The 24,238-nt window shown below is 41.2% G+C and overlaps 1 protein-coding gene across 1 annotated transcript in view; it reads left to right on the plus strand.

The window, feature by feature from the left end:
* FGGY (FGGY carbohydrate kinase domain containing) overlaps positions 1 to 24,238 on the plus strand; it is a 134,069-nt gene that overhangs the window by 17,812 nt on the left and 92,019 nt on the right. The window contains exon 5 of the mRNA XM_081915827.1: positions 10,484 to 10,572. Coding sequence (XP_081771953.1) covers positions 10,484 to 10,572 — 89 coding nt within the window. The remainder of the gene's footprint in view (positions 1 to 10,483; positions 10,573 to 24,238) is intronic.

Raw genomic sequence — 24,238 nt, forward strand, 5'->3', positions numbered from 1 at the left:
TGAAAGGTAGATTTTCTCCACTATTTTGAGTAGATATATATAAATGGAGGGACTTGTTTCTTTTTTCCTGTCTTTTAAATAACTATGATACACATATGTAAGGGTTCCTAATTATTCTACAGCAGGCATAGGCAAACTCGGCCCTCCAGATGTTTTGGGACTACAATTCCCATCATCCCTGACCACTGATCCTGCTAGCTAGGGATAATGGGAGTTGTTGTCCCAAAACATCTGGAGGGCCGAGTTTGCCTATGTCTGTTCTACAGTAACAATTCTAGAATTAAAGGATATGTTATGTTTTGATGCTTTAGCTGATCAACTTGTTTGGTCATTTATAATAATGGAAATAAAAGAATGATGGGAAACTGAAATGGGGACAGGGAGGTGTTGTCCAGGGATACATAATAAATCCATTTATGAGCTGGGAATTTAATTTTATCTTCTGTTTGTGATCCTTGTTTTGCATCCGATGCCAAACCATGGGTTGGGGTTGCTGCTGAACCATGTCAATGGGTTGCCATAAAATATTTGGTCTATCTCCTAAAAACAGTGGCTCCAGACTTACATGATATGGTTTTGATCATGTCAAATGCAAATGTGAATTGAGAAATTATTGAATATCCAGTTGCAGAGTCTTGTTCTGCTTTTTTTTTCTTTCCAGGAACTAATGTACCAGCAATATATGCCATTAGGCCTTGGTGTCTTCCTGGGGATGAAATTAAAGTATGTTTTTGTTACACTAATAAGCATAGTTCTGTGTGAAGAAATTAAGTTGTAGCTTTGTTTCAAAACAACCAACCAGAATGTAGCATCTCATTGTAATAATGTATTACATAGCACAATGTTGAAAGTGACAATGCTGAAGGTAAGGGGAAGCAAAACAAGCACATCAAATAAACACTTAAGCCTACTTGAAGTAAAGGGTTTGTAAAGTACTTTTTGAGCAAATGGGAATCAGAGAGAGAATTGTGACTTTCTTGGGAAATGACCTACTCAGGTCACCTTTCAGAGAGCATACAAAATAAATCTTCTGAAGTCCATTTCTCTTCCTTCTTTGTGAGAGGAGAGCACTTTTGGACGAACCATATATTAAGAGCAAGATGTGTTTGGCAGGCCTGTGCAAAGAAGTTTACACAGTGTCTGTCTGCATGGTGTCTGGCTGTGATTTCCTCTCTAAGCCTCCAGTTTTCAAGGGGATAAAATGTCACCCAGCTCACTATTGAAAACATTTCCTTTAAGAATTAAAAACATTTCTCTTAAGAACTGAGCAAGTAGAGTGTTTCTCTCTTTTTTTCTGCCTTCCCTTGTGGATTTTTGTTTCTTCTTTTTTTTACTCTCCAGTGTCTAATCCCCTCTTCCTGCTGCAAAGCATTAAATGATATTCCCATTTGCTTCCGTGAGTACGTCCTTTTTGTCTTGTGACATTTGAAGTGTGACAAAACTATTGCTGCCCCCTTTTCATTTTCTGGTCTTTTTCTTCTATCATTTACAGACCCTCCCAGCCCCCACACCTGTGTATATGCCTAATAACACTTTAAAAATGCATCTGCCAAGTGAGGCACACAGTTCATCTATCCGTTGAAGTGGAATCTAGTCCATGGAAACTGGTGCCACAAACCAGTTACTACTCTTCAAGCTGCACAACGAGTCTTGAAAGCTGCTTTCTGTCCAGTGAGAAGCCTCTCAGCAGAGGTCCAATAGACACCTGTATGTCTAGATGTTTGCAATATTTTGTTTAGCCATCTTAAAGCATGCTTGTTTCCTTTCACCATCCCAGTTACTTCTTATGATTGAGAGTAGATTTATATGACTGCCCTTTTCCACCCTGCAGTGGTTTTCTTGCAGCTGTCCTGTATTAAAATTGAAGACTCATATCCGGCACTTGAAGTGTCTACCTCACCTCAGTGCCTGCTGTTGGCAGCACAAACACTCTGCCAGGTCTTGCTCAGCATCTTTCCACCCTGAGTTGCTGAGGAAAATCTGCTTACCTCATCCTTTGTTACTAGAAAAGCCATCTAGGGTTGTATCAGTTTTCTTGTGGTTGCTGTACAGCACCGTTGCAGGGGGAAAGGGAGCGTTGGCATCGTCTGCTGAGTCAGTTCTTGGCCTAGGACAAGGTAGTTTTAAGAAGAGCTTCTGTGCTTCAAAATCTACAGGGAGAAGCCTTCAGATTGTAGGGTTTCCATTGGTTTCCATTAGTGATGCTGTGCCACCCTTTGACATCAGCGGTATAGCTCTGGAGCCTAAGGGATCCCATGCCTCCCCCCCCCGCCTCATGCCAAAAGCTTATTCCAACCACTTAATCGTGAGAAAAATAAGTGTGTATTCCGAGTGCATTTTATTGTTGTTGTTGTTTAGTCGTTTAGTTGTGTCCGACTCTTCGAGAACACTGTCCAACCATCTCGTCCTCTGCCGTCCCCTTCTCCTTGTGCCCTCAATCTTTCCCAGCATCAGGGTCTTTTCCAGGGAGTCTTCTCTTCTCATGAGGTGGCCAAAGTATTGGAGCCTCAGCTTCAGGATCTGTCCTTCCAGTGAGCACTCAACGCTAATTTCCTTAAGAATTGATAGGTTTGATCTTCTTGCAGTCCATGGGACTCTCAAGAGTCTCCTCCAGCACCATAATTCTGTAATTGTTTTGTGTCCAGGCACATGACTCGGTCGTAATAGCATTCTTGTTACGAAAAGTTGGCAGTATTGTATTCAGTGTGCCATGCCATGAAATGGGCCATTCTGGCTGTAGAATAAAATGCCTATGAGTTAGGGATACATAACAACATTGAGAAATGCCTCCCTCCCGTATTCAAGAGAAATAATGTACCATTTTGGTCTGAACATAGGCTGCACCCCACTCCCCATCCCCCCAAAACTGTCTTTTATAAAACCTGAGTATGACCTATAACTCATATAGGCAGAGAAGCTGTAATTTTAAAAAATCTCATTTCTAGGGTGTGGTCTGTAGTTGGGGACAGCTTATGCATGCACCAGGCCAGTTCAGTAAGTGGAAAATCTTCGAATCTCCGTCTCTTGAGCAGTTGAGTGATAACAAGTTATGTTTCAAATACATCTTAGCTCTCACACCTTACATTTCTTGGCAGTGAGGAAGCAGATCAAGGAGAATGTGATATGATGACCTAACTGTAGTTTTCCACTTTTTCCTTCTATGACTCAGATATGGAAAGGATTAAGATGACTCCTTTCACTCTAGGGAACAGGATGGGTGCATCGTATGATGCCTTTTGTTTTATGATGAATTTTATATTATAGTGGATCACCCTAAGGTTTATTCTCTGGTTTTCCAAATCTGCACACATGCTTCCTACCATTCCAGATTAGACACTTCCTCTGATACTTTTCTTTAATTTGATTTGCACACTTTTGCATGATGCAGCATCTTTCTTCATTCTTCCTGCTCTTTGCATTGCCTGTCTCCAGACAAATATGGAAGTAAACCAAGAGAAAAACCCAGCTGAACTCACCACTGTGAATGATTTTGCAGTCAGGGGTTTGGTTTTTTTGGACGGGGCTGTTTTTATCAATCACAGCTCAGCAATACCTTTATTGGGACCAATCAGAATGTCACAAACGTGTGACAACCATTTGAGTTCTCTAGAATGCTTTAATCAGACAAGATACTATAGGAGTGAGGAAGGCAAGGATGAAAAAATATATATAAAAATTAGGCTGATGTTTGTATCCGTGTGGTCAGCTTGTAGGCTCAGTTCCAAGATGGAGATTGCAGACTGCACAGGTCCCTTATAGGTGTTACAGAGATATCAAGTTATACACCTAGAATTCTTGGATAAAGAAACAATGGCTGCTCCCCATTTGTGAGCAATTAAATCTGGCTTGTAACCAGATCTGTCCTTTAAACGAAGCGTTTAGGCTCCTGGTGCAACAGAGAAGTAAAACAAAAAACCCAAACATGCCAGTCTTTCATTTAGCAAAGCAAGTAATGGATTTTGGATGGTGTACTTGATACCAAATTTCATATTTAAAATATAATTTCAGTTTGGTATGAGTTTAATGTGTGTAACGTTTGACTAATATATGGGTAAATGGTAAAGGACAGAGACAGCAGTGATATATAGAATGGAGACATACAGCAACTTTTCGAACAGACTGGGAAATGCTTCAAATGTGGTGACTTTCTATGCATCTGATTATTACTTCTGTGTAGCAGAAAAGTCTTAACTATGTAGACCGATACATACTATTCTTTTGTGTGTGTGTTATGTGTTGTGAAGCCACAATCTGTTTTTGGTATGTGTGCAATTTATAGTATATATGCTGTAGCCTAGTTAGAATTGTTTGCTGTGTCAGGTATTTGAAATGGCCCTTGTGATTCTTAGGATTCTTGATACAGTGCCATATTTTAGCTTATACTTGCAGAATATGTGCGTAAAATGCACTTGGATCTGGCCACATTTTCCTGTAACCTTCTGTGGCTTAGAATGTTGGACCATGACTTCACCACCTGGTCATGAAGTCCACTGGGGAATCTCCACCTTGCATCCCACTGGGTCAATCACAGCCCAATCCCTTTCATAGTTTATCCCCTGCAGATTCTCCTCCTACTCCAAAAAAGAAAGCAAGTAAAACATCATAGGTCTTGACTTGTAGAAAGGAAGGTGCCATGCTGAGTCATTCTATTGGGCTATTCATCTTAGTATTCTCTACGACGACTGGCAGTGATTCTCCAAGGTTTCAAATTGGAGCCTTATCCAGCCCTACCTGGAGATGCCAGGAATTGAAACTGCTACCTCCTGCATGCACAACAGGTGCTCTGCTGCTGAGTTGCAGCCCTTTCCTTTATGTAGTTCTTTCTTTCACTCACCCACCACCCACTTCTTCAGACTCTGGGATAATGCTCTCATGGGAAGGAATTGCTTTATGAATGGTTCTCCGTTGACCCAGGGCTTCTGATGGTTATCTCCTTCCACCATGAAACAGCACTCCAGAGACTTCTGGGCCACGAAGATAATGTTGGGTGTTGTCCCATATGATGTGCCTTCAGTACCCTTTTCCTGCCTGCCATATCATCTATGAAAAGCTTGCTGTGTTTTAAAAAAATTAATCACTGCTCGTTACTCATTACTGTGTTTTTATATCCCAGTTGGAGAGCCATATTGTGCCAAAAGGCATCTGTTATGCTTTCCTTCTGTAACGATCATGGTGTCCAGCAGTTATATCCAAAAGATAGAATCATAGAATTGGAAGGGTCCCTGAGGACCATCGAGTCCAACCCCCTGCAATGCAGAAAACTTTTGCCCAATGTGGGGCTCAAACTCACGACCCTGAGATTGAGTCTCAGCACCTGTTGTGCTCCAACACTTACACTCCAACACTTACACCAGAGATACATTGTGGGCAGGAGTTAGTTTGCGGAGAGGTGTTCTTGAGTTGTGGCGTGTGCATCGGGAATTTGATTAGTTCCCCCATTGATCTAGCATGCTTCATTCACACTTCATTTATTAGAGGAGAGGAATGGGATATTCCCTTCCACATGCTTTATTTCACAGGGCAGAAGGCCAGAGCATAATATCTTGGCAATTAATAACCAAATGGCAACTACTTTGTAATCACTCCAGTTCTCTTTCTCTCCCTTCCTTGTTTGAAGGAGTCTGGCATATTTATGATGTTCACTTCTTCATTTACAAGCAGCTTTTTTCATGCTTCTTTTATTCCCTCTTGTCACCTTTGACCCACAACGACTAGCAAAACATAGATGCTAGAAATTCCTTCTATCAAAAACATTCTTTGGATAGTTTTGAGGATGAGGAAGGAGGAACGAGTGGTTCTCTTTGCCCCCATCCTCTGAGGCATCGGAAATAGTCTCAACATGAAACAATCACCAGGTATTGTAGATGGGTGCTGAAATCTCTATAACTTCCCCCCTCTTGGCTTCCAGTGAAATGAGTTTTCACTAATGTCGAAGGGGAAGAAAGGGAAAAGCAAGATCAGTTCCTTGCCTGTGACATTCTTATACTTGCCAGTTCACCACTGTTTTAAGCAAACACAGCAAATATTAGATTCATTGAAATAACCAAGGCCTACTTCCTTTAAGATTAGAGGGGCTAGAAAAATATTTCAGATGCTAGCCCTAGAAGATACCTTTGGTATAAAATGTTTAGGAGAGATAGGAACCTGGCGATTGTTTTAGTTATTACTCTTTTTCTTGGAGGTTATAAAAGGAAAGATAAGCATGTTGCAGTCTTGGCCTAAGTACATTAAATCTTCCCTAACTTCAGAAAGCTGAATCAAGAAAGGAAGAAACATAGGGAAAGGGAAAGGCCAGAAATCAAAGAAAATACTGATCATCTGCTCAGTTCAAAAAGAGGTTTAAGTAATCAATTGGTGTCTCACATGTCTTTAAAGGAACACAAAAGCAGTTAAGAAAATGTCCAGAAGAATATTTCCAGACAATAGTATCTTGAGTACACAAATCACTAAAAAGAGAGAGCACTGAATCCAAACATTTGAGAATAAACATTCTGCAATATAGAACAACTGCACCTTTTCCACCCACCCTTGGTGATGACCCTCAAATATGCCTGACATCTGGTAAATGGATTGCTCATTCATGCCTCCATGTGCTGGCTAGATTAAAAGTTGAAAATGCTGTCAGGCCAAGGTCCGAACGAACAATGGCAGTTCTAAAATAACTCCTGTATCATATAGTCCATGAAGCCCCCCCCCCCATGCTGTCGAGGAATCAGTCAGAGGCTGGAAATGGTCGTGGACTTGAACTGACTTGTTATGGATGTGGAACCTCAGGTCTTTTACACATCTCATTTGTAATCAGTTGAAAACTTCCCTAAGGTCTCTTTGGCTGCAGGTGTGCTTCCAAGCTCGTTTCCATAGCATGGTGAGGAAGAGATCTTTTCTATGGAAGTACACCCAGAAACTGCCAAGAGATTTCCTGAGCTGGTAGATTTCCTGCCAAATCCTTTCCCAAGAAGCCATTAATACAGTGGTACCTCAGGTTACAGATGATTCAGGTTACAGACGCTTCAGGTTACAGACTTCACTAACCCAGAAATAGTACCTTGGGTTATGAACTTTTCTTCAGGATGAGAACAGAAATCGCATGGCGTCAGTGCGGCGTCAGCGGGAGGCCCCATTAGCTAAAGTGGTACCTCAGGTTAAGAACAGTTTCAGGTTAAGAACAGACCTCCAGAACGAATTAAGTTCTTAACCCAAGGTACCACTGTACTGAGAAAGGGATACAGATACAAAACTTCTCTGAATTCCTATGCTCTCCTGCGGAAAGAGTGCAACCTTTTCTTCTGTTCTGTTTCTGCAGTGGGCAGACTCTTGCTCTTGCATCACCAGTGCCTTGAGATCAGAGATGGGGGAATTTGTGGCCTCCCAGATGTTGCTGGCCTACAGCTCCCATTTCTCCTCACCAGTGGCTGTGCTGGCTGGGGCTGATGGAGTTGTAGTTCAACAACATCTGGGAAGTCACAGGTTCCCCCTCCCTGTTTAGGGCTTCTGTATATTATGTATGACATCTAGTGGTAACCAGGATCTTGGTCCCAACATGGATATAAAGTGTGTAAATCAGTATGGCTGACCATGCTGCAACCAGGATGGCAGGTGTACGTGAAGGGACAGAGTTTTAGTGATAACTGTTCTACTGCGATTCATCATTGCTATTCATATGCACATGTGTTGAGAGCCAGGCTTACCCATGTGTGGGTTTCCTTTTGACCCATGATCCAACTTGTAAATTAGCCATGTGGCCTCCAGATGAGCAATAACACCTTACCCCTAAGATGGAGGCTGCAAAGGTTCCTGATGGGTAGTTTTCAGAATACTTGATATGTCCCAATAACTTCTAGCAATTGTGGTCTGTTAAGGGACCTGAGAATCGTTGTTGTTGTTGTTGTTGTTTAGTCGTTTAGTCGTGTCCGACTCTTCATGACCCCCTGGACCAGAGCATGCCAGGCACTTCTGTCTTCCACTGCCTCCCGCAGTTTGGTCAGACTCATGTTTGTAGCTTTGAGAACACTGTCCAACCATCTTGTCCTCTGTCGTTCCCTTCTTCTTGTGCCCTCAATCTTTCCCAACATCAGGGTCTTTTCCAGGGAGTCTTCTCTTCTTATGAGGTGGCCAAAGTACTGGAGCCTCAGCTTCATGATCTGTCCTTCCAGTGAGAACTCAGGGCTGATTTCCTTAAGAATGGATACGTTTGATCTTCTTGCAGTCCATGCGACTCTCCTCCAGCACCATAGTTCAAAAGCATTAATTCTTCGGCGATCAGCCTTCATTAGGAGACCCCTATTCCCCTCACAGAGCTACAATTCCCAGAGTTTCCTGGGGAGAGGGATTGGCTATTAAACAGCCGAGCAGAGAGTAATTTATGGTGCTCTGCTGTGGTAGTATTTCCAGCTGTTTAACGGCATTGGGGTTGACCACTGCTTTAGCAAGAGAGGTGAAGTGGGTGGAATCTGGCAAAGTGACCGAGGACAAAGAGTTGCATCCTGGGGGTGGGAGGCAGGGTAGCTAAACAGAATTTCTTTGCCTGCGGCTCTGAAGGGTGAGTGGCATGATATGAATTGGAGCATTAAACACTTTTTTTTTTTTAAAAAAAGAGGCCTTCCCACGGGATTTTGGTATACTTGTTAACTGTGTGGGTGTAGCACAAATGGAAGAGTGAATTATAATTAGCACTGAATGCATGGAGACCATTGTCCTAGTGTGGAAGCATATTGCAGAGCCTGATGTACTTTGTCTGCGCTAGTCAGTGATGACAAATCACTTTCATGACAACAATGAATCATTTAGATGCTCTTTAAGGGTCATATTTTTGTGGCTTTTGGAGATGCACAGTAGTGAAATTAATATCCCGTGACTTCTTATTTTTCTCTCTACTGAATAGCTGGGTTTGTTTAGGGTTACATGATTAATATTCACCAAAAGTCTGTTCCTTTTGACACTAAATCACAAGAGAATTGCTCCTCAGTCCTGCCCCACTTGCTGTCATTAGGCACAGCCTTGAGTGATATGGCTGCTCTGGTCTACTTGGCCTTCGTTAGAGGAAGCTAGGATAAGCTGCCCAAAAATGTTCAAAAGCTCTTACCTTCATTTTATCTCATCTCTGTCCAAGTAGACTTCCCTTACTGCCATTTCTACTCCTGAAAGACTTATAGTTACATATAGGAATGCACTTGGACTGGAATTGTTTTAAAGATGTTTTTATTGTTTTGTTGCTTATTGATATGAATTCAATATTTCATACTACTACTACATTATGGCTTCTGTTACACTGGGAATGCATGATGATTTTTGCAAAATAAAACAGAATGGCTTTTTTAAGAGTAAAAGCTTCCATTTTAGAGACAATAAAAATACATAGGGTGGAAATATCAAAGGTCAAGTATTACTGTGTGTACAGCTAAAGTCAAAGAACTGTGGCATTGCACTTTCATAGTGAAAACACTACTGCTTTCGGAAAAAGTGGGGGACGGGGACCCTCGGCCATCCTCTTTTTTAAAATAATATTTTTTGTTTGCGCTTTTTACATACAGTTCCAAAAGAATAAGTAAAAGTTAAAAGGGAAAATGGAAAACGAAACCACAACCAAACAGGGACACAACACAAGACATCAAAGGACTTTCCGTCCTCTCCTTCTCCGGTGTCCTTCCTTTTCCTTCTCTTCCACGTATTCTAAGTTGCCAAGTTCTGCTCTTCTTAATAATTTTCTCTTACTTCCTCTTACGCTGCTGAAATTATTCAAGTCCTGCCAATTGGCTCACCTGTTTATACTGATTTTTAAAATACTCTACGGAAGTTTTCCAATCCTTTTTATATTCTTGATCGTCTTATTCTCTTATCTTCCCTCGGCCATCCTCCTTATCCAGTAGATGACTAGGTGTTTCAGTTCAGTTGATGATAATTCCGTGGTTGGTTGTCCGCTGGGACTTTTCCTTCTGCATAAAAGCTCCCAAATGAAACCTCAACCAAACCAAGTTTTCTCCTGTGATATCAGGATGAGTAAAGGCAACTTGAAAGCCCCTAGGCACCTCTTAAGTCCATATCTTTGGGCAAGTATGGCTGTTCTGAGTGCCATTCCTGAGGTGGTTATCACAGAGTGCATGGGAATGATACACACACACACACAGACACACACAGACACACACACGTATACAAGGAATAAAGGCAAACAGTAGTACTGTACAGGCTTTATATTTATCCTGTGGTGGTTGCAAATAGGATTTGTGAAAACATCATTGGGGAAGGCAATTGTTGATTCTTGTTAGCACCACATGTTGGAAAAGAAGGCATGAACAAGGGCCAGATATGAGCTGCCCAAATTCTTTCAGTATATGTGTGTCTCAAGCACATGCTGATTACTTTGTGTAGGGATGGGTGAGGTCTTATTCATGTCTTGGTTATTTGTTTATAATTTACATTTGTTATGAAGTTACAATAGACTAAAACTGCATTTTTATATTTGTCCCTTTTAAAAAATATATGCTAGAATTTGCGAGAGTCGTGCTGGGAAAAAGCAGGATACTTCTTTGATCTTCCGGATTTCTTATCGTGGAAAGCAACAGGTGCCACTACAAGGTATGTGAAATACTACTGCATGCTTGGTGGTTTTTTTTTTACCATATCTTTTCATGTGTTAGTTTTTCGCCTTAATTCATTTTGACTATATGTAATGTATGTACATCTGTATATGATTTAGGCTACTTGGGAACATCTTGAACCTATCTTCTGTTGCTATGGTGCATTCCTGAACAAAATGGTTCTTGTAAGCACTTTTAATTCTTAGTATGTTGTCATTACTATTGGTCTCGCACTCCATTTCTGGAACCTGAGCCAAGCCAATGCCAGTTTTGTTCTTTGAAAGTACTGCCAGGGTTTTATAGTTTCCGTAGAGACAAAAGCATCTTAACATTCCAGTTTAGGTGCAAAAAAGGCGAGAGAGGGAGCCCTCGGAATCCAAAGACTGACTTCAGATGGAGTAGAATATCTGCTTTCTGAAACCTCCCAGCACTGGATATAAGTAAAAATAATTCTTTTCTTTCCAGGTAGTAGTACATGCATAATATCGCCAAAATGCTGTTGTGCCCTAAAATCTATACTCTATCAAGCCTCCCCAAAGCAGAATTTATCAAGAAACTGGTTTGTAGGTTTGTTTCCATTTAAGTGTGTGAGAGTACATTACAACAACCATTCCAGAACTGGAATTATCTAGATTACCAGTTTCTCAAATAGCTTTCTATCAAACTGCAAAGGAGAAATGGGTATGCATCTATGAAAGCTGTTGCCCAAATGCTACTTAGCTCTGCATTGCATGGTGTTTTGTATTCAATTCACCTACAAAAATGTTTGAGATCTAAGTGGTTGAGGGAATCATAGAAGGTGAGTCTTGATGCTAGCAGCCTTACACCTTATGTTTCATATAAACTGGGCTGTCTGAGCTACAAAATCCCTGACCATTTTAAAGGTAAGAGAATCTGGATTTCTAGTTCTAAGCTTTGAGTGCTAATAGAGTGTGCCCTGAGGCAGAGACAAGGGTATATGCTTTCTTTTGTCATGGAAGAATTAAACGGGGAAGACTTAAATTTTCCGGCACTGAAAACTTGCCTCAAGTATACAGTGTCGTCTTTTATGGAAAGGGTACCTAGTTTTAAACTTCGTTTTCAGCATTCTAGTGCAGGCATAGGCAAACTCCGGGCCTCCAGATGTTTGGGACTACAATTCCCATCATCCCTGACCACTGGTCCTGTTAGCTAGGGATGATGGGAACTGTAGTCCCAAACATCTGGAGGGCTGGAGTTTGCCTATGCCTGTTCTAGTGGTTATTGGACCAAGATTATAGCAATTATACTACTGATAGGGACAGAGGCAGGATGTCCTGGAAGGGGTGCTGTCGTCAGGGGCAAAGATTCACAATGTGACAGAGAAGTTGCCAAGTCTTATAAAACCCAGCAGATGGTAAGAACTGTTTGACAGTGGCATGGATTCCCATGGAAGGTGGTGGATTCTCCTTCTCTGGAGGTTTTAAAGCAAAGGTTGAATGGCCATCTGTTACATACGATTTAGTTGAGATTGCTGGGGGTTGGACTGACTCTACAATTCTTTGATTCTGTGATAGAATCCGTTGGCTGCTAGTTATGGTAGAAGGAAGGAGAAATCTTAAGCACAGTCAACTACCATAAACCTTGTTGGGTCAAGAAGTCACACACATAGCCTCTGTTCAATTGACAGTGAAAGAGAAGCTCATAATATTTTAGTAGATCCTACACCTCCTAGATCCTTAGACCTAGGCTAAACCTCCATAGTAAAGGTTCTGTGTTGTCCTCTCTTTCTTATTGAGGTTCCATACTTAGAACAGCTGTGTTTAAAAAACCAAGCACATACTAGCACTAGAAAACAGTCAAAGCATTTAAAAATAGAATGAAAATGAAAATGCATATTCCATTAAAATAATAATGCTTTTGTTCTAAGGCCATTCATGATGGAAACTGATAAATAGACCTAGCCAGAGAGCTCCCTCAAGCATTCCTAGCCCCTCACAATACTGGAAAACATACAAAATAACAAACCTCTGTTTTGGAAATCATTGTCCATTGTGCTTAGTATTAGGTGGTTATTGCTTTGTTTGTTTTAAATCTTTTGCTGCTGTTAGGGGTTTTGTACACCGACGCTTCAGTCCTAAACACATTTACTGAGAAGTAGGTGTTATTGATTTTTTTATTATTATAAAAAAACACAACCCAATTGATTCAGTGTGCTTGGAGTTCAGTGTTTCGGATTGTTTTTCCTGCATTGCCTAATGTACCACAAATGGCTTGTGACTCTGTTGGGCAACTTGTACTTCTGCCACCAGCAGAATTGAACACACGTATTTGAAACCGTTTTCTCTTGTGTTGATTTGTGGATGTTGATTTTACCCTTTCAGAAAGCAGAAGCTTTCCTTTTTGCACATTCCACAAATGTGGGGAATAAAACCTAGCACAAGTCATACTTACACACACGGGTTTATCGTTAAGTGAAGTCATGCACAAACTCTGCCCGTTATTGTTTCCTAGCCATTATTAAAACGGAGTCATAAACTAAATAATATTATCAATTCTGGGTGGCAATCTGAAGGGTAACTTGAGATGGGCATATTGAAAAATCTTTAATCTTGGCGGAGCATAAGATCTAATAGTAGCAGTAGGTTTAAGTTTCACATCCCTCTGGAGACCACCTTCCACAGTCAAAACTGGCAGTATCTCTGTGTGCAAAAGAGAGTCCAACTTTGAAATGCTCCCCACCGGGGGGGGGGGGGCGCTTTCCTCTTTGAACAGATTCTACCCTCCCTGTCTGGAACATCCAGACCTGGGCACCAGTTGCATGTACTGTAATTTAATCTTATCCTGTCCCCAGCAGGATACTTGCTAACGAGAGAAGGAGACTCAAAACGGGTGAAGACTGATTTCTTAAACCACAGAGCATCTGCGTTTTGATGCTGTTTGTTGTAGCCTCTATGTGTGAGTGTTGCTGAGAGGGCAAGGAGGGAGAATAAAGCAGACGTTGTAAGCAGAAGTTGTCATGCCCACTTTTTGTCTCCCCCAGCCTTCTTCTCAGGGAATGCAGTCACTGACTGACCGACTTAATCTTTTAAATCTGCTGGGAAATAAGCAATTGGATTAAACTGCAAGAATTTACGCAGTGTTTACACAGCCCTCCCACTTCTAATACTCAAGGGGATTTTAAGTGTTGTTTCTGCTTTGGTGAAGAAGAAAGACGGATTAAAAAACCAGCATAACTTGGTGCAGTTGCAGGGAAACATCCTTAAAACTCCCTTTACAGTGATGGAGAAATAGTTGTGGTTTATTGCTCTAAACATAAAATACAGCAGCTTCCGCTGTCTGTCCATTGCATCTACCTGTTGGGGACTCTTTGTTTCAGAAATGCTCTGCGTTAAGATGATGTTCAGCATCACAGTAGGCCTCCCATCCCATAAATGAAGTCTTCACATCTTCCTAATGAATCAGATCGATATATGTGTGAATTGAGCACATTCAAATAAGTGTAGTAATACTGAATGTGTAATGCATACTATAATAGTTATTGTAACTGTAGATCACCAACAATCTGACAGATACAATGGCAATTTTTTGTTGTTGAATGTTCAAGTAAGTCTGAGGAAGCCAGAATTTTCACCTTAAACTAGTCCTTTTGGAATTACTTGTGAAGTCGAGCAGTGCAATTAAGTCTGTGTGATTCTAATAAATGAAGAATTCAAAAAATCCATATCAGGCCAGCTGAAATGCTGCAAAATAGTGTGCAAGCTTTTGAGCTCCAGAAAACGCTTTGTCCTCTTCGGAGTGCTTTCTCTTCTGTTCCACTTTCTGGGGGCCACATGCCACTAGGGTGTCCCATATTTGGCTACCAAGCCATGAAAGTAGACAGGATGACAAAGGAGCCAAGCATACTTGTATGCCTTGTGTCCAGCCATTGTGGCACTCCAGGAGGTTGAACATGCCAGCTGCTTTTTCTCATGTCCTATTAGATATGGTGGTGGGCAGGGGCAGGCCAGGCCAAATGGCTTTATATCCTTGTTTAGCAGGAGCCCTTAATTCATAGTTTTCCAGTTGGATTTCATGGGAAAGCCTAGCTTAAGAAACCATAATGTCTTCGCCAAAGCAGGGCACACAAGGGGGAAAGTAAGGACGGAGACCTAAGGGCAGAAAAGGTATAATACTGAAAAGCAGATTTAGCCAAGCTTAGGGTCCTGCCTAATACCAAATCAGATTGATTGGCCTTTTTTGCACATCACAGCAAACCATTGGTAATGGTGTGCAATGAATGCACTGAGCTTGGCAACTTTGAGTAGGGAGGAAGCACACCACATTCAAACCAGAGATTTGTTACACTCCCAGGAACCCACAATCTCTACCCAGGATTTATTCTTGGCTTGCTTAGCATGATTCGTTGGAGCAAAAGAAACCACATTCCCTTCTTGGGACATTTTGCTAAGCCCAGGGATAGTGGCTTCTTTCCTGGCAGGGAGGAGACAAATGATTAAGCGGCTTACTATGATGTGTGAACTGCCCTCGACTGGCCCAGGTTCTCCAGGCTTTGAGGTGGGAGGGAGTCTTTTCCAGTTGTACCTGGAAATGCGAGAGACTAAGCCTGGGAACTTCATTAATCCAAGGCCTATGTGCTGTTACTGAACTGTGTCCCTTTTCTCGTCACCTAGCTTAAAGGTGTGTCAGTCCCCTCTTCTTTTATTCCTTTCAAACTTGGTGTTCTCTTATTCAGATATTATTCATTTCAGCTATTTACGTTTTGTGTTTCAGAAAATAAACCTACCAAGTCAGCTTGCAGCGTTCAAGTACATATTTTAAAAGCACAATAAACAATAGGTAAAGGTAAACGGACCCCTGACCATTAGGTCCAGTTGTGACCGACTCTGGGGTTGCGCGCTCATCTCGCTCTAAAGGCCGAGGGAGCCGGCGTTTGTACGCAGACAGCTTACAGGTCATGTGGCCAGCATGACTAAGCCGCTTCTGGCAAACCAGAGCAGCACATGGAAATGCCGTTTACCTTCCCGCAGGAGCGGTCCCTATTTATCTACTTGCACTTTTACATGCCTTCGAACTGCTAGGTTGGCAGGAGCAGGGACCAAGCAAAGGGAGCTCACCCCGTTGCGGGGATTTGAACCACCGACCTTCTGATCCTAATTATGTGGTTTAACCCACAGCGCCACCCTAAACAATAATAACATGTTAAAAAGATGCCAGGATCTTTCTCGCATGGCAGTTGATGATAGTTCGCCTTGGGGATGAAGGGGATCTATCCCTCAGCATATTTAGCCTTGGGAAGCTAGGGGGCAGTCCAGCTGGGGCAGGTTCTGAGGTCACCTTTGCCTGCCTTTCCCCGGAACTGAAATTTAGTTGACATTTATCTTCAGTTTCCAGAGCCTTAACTACTAGGTACATAGCTACAGTGGCGCTCTCTCTCTCTCTCTCTCTCTCTCTTTACGAGTTGTCTTGATCTCCAGCTATTTGGAAACTCTCAAGAGCCATTACAAATTTGACACATATATACTGTTTTCTGATAGTGCTAATCTGGACCAAAGAACAGTTAATGTGCTGTTCTCATAATTACAAGTATCCCAGCTGCAAATACTGTGACTATCTGATCTTGGAGTTCTTTCTCTCTCTCTCTCTCCATATATATATATACCAAAGAATTTGATTAAAATGTATTTGCATCGTGATACTTGTTTAGACTTTGGTTAAGCAAAATTTGGAAGATGAAGGGAATAGGGAGCTGTTTTTCTCGAATGTGTTAGTAATCTTCTTCAAAGTTCAGCATTTGTATTCAGCAAGTGCATGACTCACCACCCTTCTCCACCCACCAACTATAAACTCCAATAAATTTTACTTTATATGGTGCTCTGGTTAAAGCTATTAGTAGTAATAATAATACTCTGTTTAAATGGGTAACTGATTCAGCTAGGGATGAGTGCATTAAAAATGCAAAACCCACAATGAGCTTCTGAAATCAAAGTGAGGAGGTTTTTTAAAATAAATGGGCAGAAGCTTCTGTCCCACAATCCAGATTTGGGAGATACTCAGATGAAAGTTTCTTCAACAGAGCAATATTTAGTCACAGATTATATTAATTATTGAAATAGTAACTAGAGGGAAACACCCAGATTTTAAGTTATAAAATGCAATAGTAAAATTGAATAATAGACAAAAATGGTATCAAATGAACAATTGAGGGAATTAGTTTTCTATAAACTACATGGGCTGAATTAAAAGCTACTAAATCAAAGTCAAGCAATGAGTTGTCCTAGTAGAACTGCTTTTGTCCCGAGTTATCTCTGAGAACTGCTTCTGTCCTCATTACAAAACATAAAGAGTTGTACAATTCACAGTGAAACGTCATTCTCATTTTCTAACAGATTTGAAACATCTGATCGGGATGCTGCTTTATAAGGTCTAGCCAACCTTAAAGTATTTTTTGTGGTTTTATTTGTTTCTTTTAACAGGTGCTTCGGGCCTCTGTTTTTAGCGATGGTTGTTCACTCTTTCAGTTTGTATGATGCACTTTTGCTTTCAGGAAAGAAAAAAATGAACTAGTTTGTTATTAAAAAGGCGAGGGAATGGGGGAGGGAGTCAGAATTGTAGTGGGTGTATGGCTGGCTGGCTGCCATTGAGATACTGAACTCTGAGCCAACCATGAAGTCATGCTGAACTTAAGGAGTCTCACTAATCCAAAGCACTGTGTCTTAATTTGACAAAGTAAAGACTTCTTGATAAGCAGGCCTATTAAAAATGTTGTTAAATGATGCGGGGAAGGGGGCACTGCTTGTAAGTTTTGATTGAGAATGAGAAATGTAGTGATATGAGAGAATCATCTCTTTCTTCTCCTCCTCCTGTTACTTACTCCCCCAAGCTGAAGAACAGCTTTGGCACTCTGCTCTTCCCTGCAGTTCTTGGGCTATGCAATGGCTTGATATGAAATTTGAGAAATGTATGTAGTTTTCTATTTCAGGAAAATGAGCTCAGGGATTGTGTGTGTGTGTGTGTGTGTGTGTGTGGTGTTGGCTCTGAGGCTCTCTTTGCTCTTGCCCAATGTGGCTTGTTTTTTTTAATAAAAAAAAAGTGGGTAAGAAGTGCCAAAGTCCCCCCCCCCAGAATTTAGGCATTCTCTTTCCTTCCCTGCTTTAAAAATTGGATTTCTTAATCTTTTTTTTACATCTCTTCTTCCTTGAATGCATTACACTTAGTAAAGGAAAATTAGAAAGCTACTGCATTGTAGAAATATATTCTGCCTTTTCTCTCCTTTTCTGTTTTAGTTCATTGTCTACCCAAACATTTTTGGGTACCAAAATTTAGCTGTAGCGTCAGGAGTCTGTATTGAAGGGAAATGATGGTTTGGTGCAAGCAGGTCAACGAAGAATGAGAGGTTGGGCTAGGGTGGGGGTGGGGGAAGGCTGAAATCCGCACTCAGCCATGAAGCTCTCATGGGAACCTTCAGCCAATCAGAGCCGCTCAACTAATCTAGCTCACATTGTTGGGAGGATAAAATTGGAGGAGGAAGAACCTTGTACGTCACCTTGAGGTGCTTGGAGGAAAGGTGGGATATAAATGTAATAATAAATTAATAAAAATATTAAGCGACTCAGAGGGGAATCAGGGCAGAGCCTGTCAGTTTGTGCCCGATGAGTCCTCCTGTTCCACGTGAAGAAATTGGGGCAAGATCTTCCTTTCTCTTTTGGTCTTCAAAGAAGATCTGAATGGGCATGCATCTTGCTTAGTTGCTTCTGGTTTTTTTTCAGTCACAAGGGGATTTGGTGCAATGCACGACAACAAACAAAACAGAAGCTTGGTTTAACAGTTCAGAGTTTCTTCCCAGTTTATAGTCATGTTTTGGAGTTGAATGTTAGGTTAGCAATTTAGTGAAGGAAATTATGTGGCCACTATCAATTCAGCTTTGAGGATTGCTGGGGATTCTACTTCCCAAAGCAACTGAGGGACATTGACCTGATCTTGGTATATGCAGATACTCTGGCCCTTTTCCTCTGCATAATACTTATATGTTCTTTAAATGCATTGCAGTGACAGCAGTAGCCACAAATATTGTGTGGTATTTAAGAATTCCAACATTGTCTTTTGAATATTCTAAGTGCTATCACGCTGTGGTGCTTTTGGAGTTTAGCTTGAATTGTCATCTTACTTACCTGCTTGTTTATTAAAGTATTTACATGCCACACTGTTATGCTGGCATTTCAGGACGAGGTATGGTAGTGTTGTGAAATGAAGTACAAAAACAAACAAATATAATTAAAAACAAGTGCAATCAAGCAGTCAGTTAAAAATATACTTAAAATACTACAGTGGGCAGCATCAGCAGCCAGCAAAGGCCATGCTTAACAACAACAACAACAAATGGTATTTAGAGTAGAGTTTGGTAACACTGTGTGTGTGTATTTCTATGTGTGTGAATGCCATTTATGTTTGCATTCCCTTTATGCCCAGAGCAGCCTTTTAACTGGGAAAAGATAAGTGTCCTAGCAGCTCATACTTCAGAAGTAGCTCATTTTTGTGCACAAGAGGGATATCAGTTTTGTCCAGCTCCATAACCCTTAAAATAACACACTGTTATGCTTGATCTGTCAAAAAAAGCCCATAAAATCTTTGTATACTAAAGGCACAGGACTTTCAATAATACATTTTTAAAGCACTGACATATCTTGTGTGTGTTTTCATTGCTGAGTTGTAGTAGACCATCTGCCACCTTACGACTAAGTAAAGGATAGTTATTGATTTTTTCATAAGCCTCTGAATATGGCTTCTGTTTTCATTAGGATACTGTACCCTTTAACTGTCAGTTGTAAATGGATGTTCCCACATATTGAGAGCTGGTCTTTCTAAATATATAATATGTGGAGGAGTGTGTAGAATTCTTTCTGTCCTTCACTAATATGCCTTTCTGTTAAGCTGTTCCTTATATGAAAGGTTATAACTCACAGTTCAACCAACAGAAATTATATACAGTCAAAGACATTCCACAAGTGTTTATTTTTTATTACATGCAGCATGCAATTACATTTTAATTAGAAGACCCTTAGGGTATGGCTTTAGAGCAGCATGGAACAGTAAAAGTAGTGCAGAAAACTTCTAAGATGAAATGTTGCATTCATTACTGTGACAACATTCAGGCTTCTGATGTATGCAGATGTTATGGTTGATCATATAAGCATGATTATAGCTTTCATTTTTAAAACCAAGGATAGTAAAACTTACAGCTACAAGTAGACAATATCTGATCTAGGAACAGAAAAGGTGCCCATGAATATTTCAGCTGGATCTCCCTGGAAATGTATATAAATGTATATAAACTGCAATCCTCTTAGTACTTACTCAGAAGTAAGTTCCATGGGTTTGCTGCGCCAAGTAAGCGTGCATAGGAATGCAGCCTCAATCCATTCTGTCTCCCCCCAAAAAGAAAAAAAAATAGCCAGTAAAAAAGGAGGCTGATATAATTATTTATTATATCTGCTTCTCCACTTCTGAGAATAATTCAGCTAAATCTACAGCTGGAAATATTAATTCATCTTACAAGTGTTGAGAAACAGCATATGTTGTTAGGGATTCACTTGAACGTGAAGTTGGGCCAAGACTCTGAATTTTTGCTGTCCTGTTCAACTTTAGAACTTGGAATCACATGGGAATACGTAACTGTGGGCCAGGGAATGGATTTTTGGGAGCAGCTTTTGTTTTTGTTTTTATTTATACTTTCAATCCCTCAACAGAATGGTTGAGCCGGAAGGTACTCTGAGGATCATCTAGTCCAACCCCTAGCAAAGCAGGAATTTCAAAATGTGACAAAGGGAAGAAACAGCCATTGAGCCTCTCTGTTGGTTCCTTCACTGGTCCCTTCATCCTTCCCTACCTGCTGCAGGATGAAAGGCTAGAATCCCTCTTGCTATGGCATGCAAAGGAGGAAGGAAGGCAAAGAGGCCAGCATAGATCTGTGCACTTTTAAAGGGATAATTAGAAGTGGAAATGCTGCCTAAAACACCCTTCAGGATGTATCCCAAGTAAATGATCACTACTGCCTTTGTGTGTTGGCTTGGATCAGTTAGTTAATTGCACAGAAGTATAACTCATTACAAAAATGGTTGTTAGAATTCTTGCCAGGAAATAAGGACAGTTCCCTCCTGATCGGTTGGCCATGTGAACTTGACCTTGAAGCCACAACAAAGCTCTGACTCACTCACTCTACTAAAACTGCTGACTGATGCAAGAGCTTTTGACAACATCAACTTTCCACTAGCCATTCTAAACATTTTAAAGTTTATAAACCTGAGTAAATGAGGGCATATGTATATTGAGCCAGATCACTGGTTCCGAAAGTTCAATTTCTTGTGTCTGTCCACGTTGAGATGAAGTGTGACATTGTTCCTTATAAGTTAAGCAAATTAGCCTGTGCATGAGCTGTGCCACTGGTATATGGAGGCTGAGCTCTCTCAGCTAATTCTGGGGTGCCAGACATTGAATTTTAAAATATAAGACCTGTTAAAAAATAAGCCAGGCTGGCTTCCTGATGAAATAATTGCCTGGAGTGATGGACCATTAAGAAGAGTATAAAAGACAGGGTAAATGGACCATCAAGGAAGCCATCAACAAAAAGTCTCTCTGCCAATGCAGAGGGAGAAGTCCTGCTCTGGGCTCGGGGTTGTTGGCAAAATACAATGCAAAGTTAGCTGGGGAAGTTTCAGAATTGCAGTGGGCTGATGTAAGCAAGAGGACAAATAGTTTCCTTTTTGGTAGCAGATGACAAGCTGGAGAAAAGGGGGTCACAGCACAATATGGGCTGACAGTCTGAATCCAATGTGGCAGCAATGGGAGAGACAGGAACATCAAGAGTATAAATCTGGAAGTCCCATTATCTTAGGCTCAGGTTGTATATTTGTGGAAATAAACCGAATATCATAAAGACACCACAGTCTCCACTGTGCCTCATTGTCCAGAAGGAAACACAGACCCTAGTAAGCGTTCCTGGTATCCCTGGAATCTCTAGCCTCTCGGGGATTGGGGTGGAGTGTAACACTATCTTTTCTTATGAAAGTTGTCCCTTTGATCAAACTATGTAAAGACTTGAGGAGCAAAGCACATGACTCTTTCCTTCTAGTGGCATCTTATCTCTCTCTCTCTCGCTCTCTCTCTCTCTCCCCCTCCTCTCCCAATTTAAAGTTTTTTCTTCGTAGTGAAAGCAAAATTTCTACAAGGTATGCCAGGTTACTCCTTTCAATGTTGGTTGCACACAGGGTTTGTCTTAGAATTATCTTAATAGGAGGGAACTGTAGGTGCAAGTAGTTCGCCCAAAGTAACTTATGAATATTGTATCTTTAATGCTGAAAGCAAATCTGCAAGCATTATATTCAGACTTTTTTTTAACATCTCAGTTATTAAAGCAAAGAAAAAAAACCCCTCTGGTTTTTATACATGATAAAAGGCAGGTAGAACAATTTAATTTCATTAAATATCGTTTAACACACACACACCCCCTTGGAAAAATGTTACTTAAGGAAACTGCTTTGAGCCAGCCTTTTTAAATATCTGACTGGCTGAAATAACTTTAATATGCTGGAGCCTAACACCATTCATCTTGCTGTACCTGAAAATTTACAGTCAGATCAAATGCATTTTTAAAAAATCTGTGAAATGCAAGTCTGATGTTTTATTTTCATAAAGTCTGAATGCTGCAACTTAAAAAAAGAAGAAGAAAAAGAGAGGAGAGAGAACTGTTTATCCTCATTCCAGACGTGAACCTTGGAAAGGTGGCAGAAAAAACAAACAAAGCCGCTGTGTTTTGGGGGTAGTCTGCATTCCTTTAAATTTTCTGACTTCAGCTTATGCCTCGATTTTTCAAGTTATTTGCCCTAAGACTTAACCACTTTGACTCCTGCTTCGAAGTGAGTTATTCTGCCATTCACCTTCTTAGGAAAACTGTTCCAACAATTCCAGAGCTTCGAATATACGATGTGTTCTGAGGGCTTTTATTTTTTCGTTAAATATTATTTTCTTCCTTACTATCAGCTTTCCCCGCTATGTTTTTACCAATTCTGTGTTATATGATAGGCCGTGCTATTTTTGCAGACTGCTTGCTTTTGTTTTGTTTGGAAAAGCAGCTCTTTATTGCAGTGTTGCTAGTCCATACATGCACCTGCTTTAACACGTCCTAGATGGAAAAACAGTTGGTGTGCATGGGTATTGACTGGTGTGTGCAATAAACACATTAAACACAATGGAAATCACTTGGCAGGCGTACAGAGCGGGGCACTTTACCTGTTGTTTATGCTAAAATTGCAACCTGTTGCTTAAAGATACGCACACAGTTCATAAAGACTGCTAAACATCAACCATGTTGGCTAATGCTAGCACTGCAAGGGGTGTATATAGTGTGTGAACATGGTTGTACATCAGTGGTTCCCAGTGTGGAAATCCCTGCAGGGGATTTCCTTGTGGGTGCAAAGAGGCAAGGACTCTCTATCACAGGGGTAGGCAACCTAAGGCCCATGGGTCACAAGCGGCCCACGGGAGTCATTTAACCGGCCCACGAGCTGCCCACAAATCGAGCTGCCTGCCCGGCGAGTCCCTGTGCGCTGCACTAAACCTGCGCAGTGTGGCATGGGAACTCGCTTTCGCAGTGCCGGAAAGCGTGTCTGCGCATGCTCAGACGCCGAAAATCACATCTGTGCAGACATCAACACCGGAAATCCCGTCTGTGCAGACACAGACGCCGGAAATTGTGGCTGTGTGTGTGCGATCCAACCCATGGAGGGATCTCCACTGGAGTAAACCGGCCCAGGCAAGGTAAACCTTGCCGACCCCTGCTCTATCAAATGAGGAATCGATCAAATTTGACTTGAAACTGGGCTCAGTGTAAACCTTGTTTCCCCCTGCCCCAATGAAAATAGTTCACTTGTCAAGCCTAATTTTGAACTGAATGGGGACATTTGGTACTAATGAAGGATCTTCAGGAGAATTATGAGAATGAGATCAGGACCCCTCTCTTTCCAAGCAGTGCTACTGAGAGGAAGAAAGAACTCCTTTCCTCTCACCACCAGCCAGTTGAGTGAGATGGGAAGATGGGAAGGCTCCCGGGTGGGAAGGACAGGGGCCATAGTGTTAGTCTCTTGTGTGTGCTTTAATTCAGATCCTGAGCAAGGAATATAAACATCAGCAAGGCTAAGGCTGGATTTTTGAGAGGCTCCCAAAATGCATTGGCATGTTTCTCCCTTATTCCGAAGAATCAAATTGACCTTTGGCCTATGACATTTCTTCACTGCTGCACTCCTTCTGCACTTGCTTTCAATTATTGTTTTATATTAAGAGGAATGGAATGGTCTGAATTAAAACTGCTGCATAAGAGAGTTCTCCAGAGGTTGTAGTAGTGGTGAACTCCACCCTTTTGGTTCACCCACGTCTGACAGCATTCAGTGTGAAACAAGTTCAGGCATTACTTAACTCACCTGGGAGGTTTAGGACTGCATATGTAGTCATGCCCTCAGGTCACAGTTTGTTGTTTAAAAACAAACAAGCATACCACATTATTGAGGGCCAATTTGAATTTTACCTTTATAGTAGGAGATAGAGGGGTTTTTTGGGGGGGGGGTGTTATCTGCCTCTTTTTTATGCTAATAACACTGCAGTAGATTTTATTGTTGTTTGAGTTTGTCTTTTTAAAAAGTAAGAAACAGATTGCT

This window comes from Podarcis melisellensis (genome assembly GCF_964234715.1).
Source record: "Podarcis melisellensis genome assembly, chromosome: 6".
NCBI classification, from domain to species: Eukaryota; Metazoa; Chordata; class Lepidosauria; order Squamata; family Lacertidae; genus Podarcis; species Podarcis melisellensis.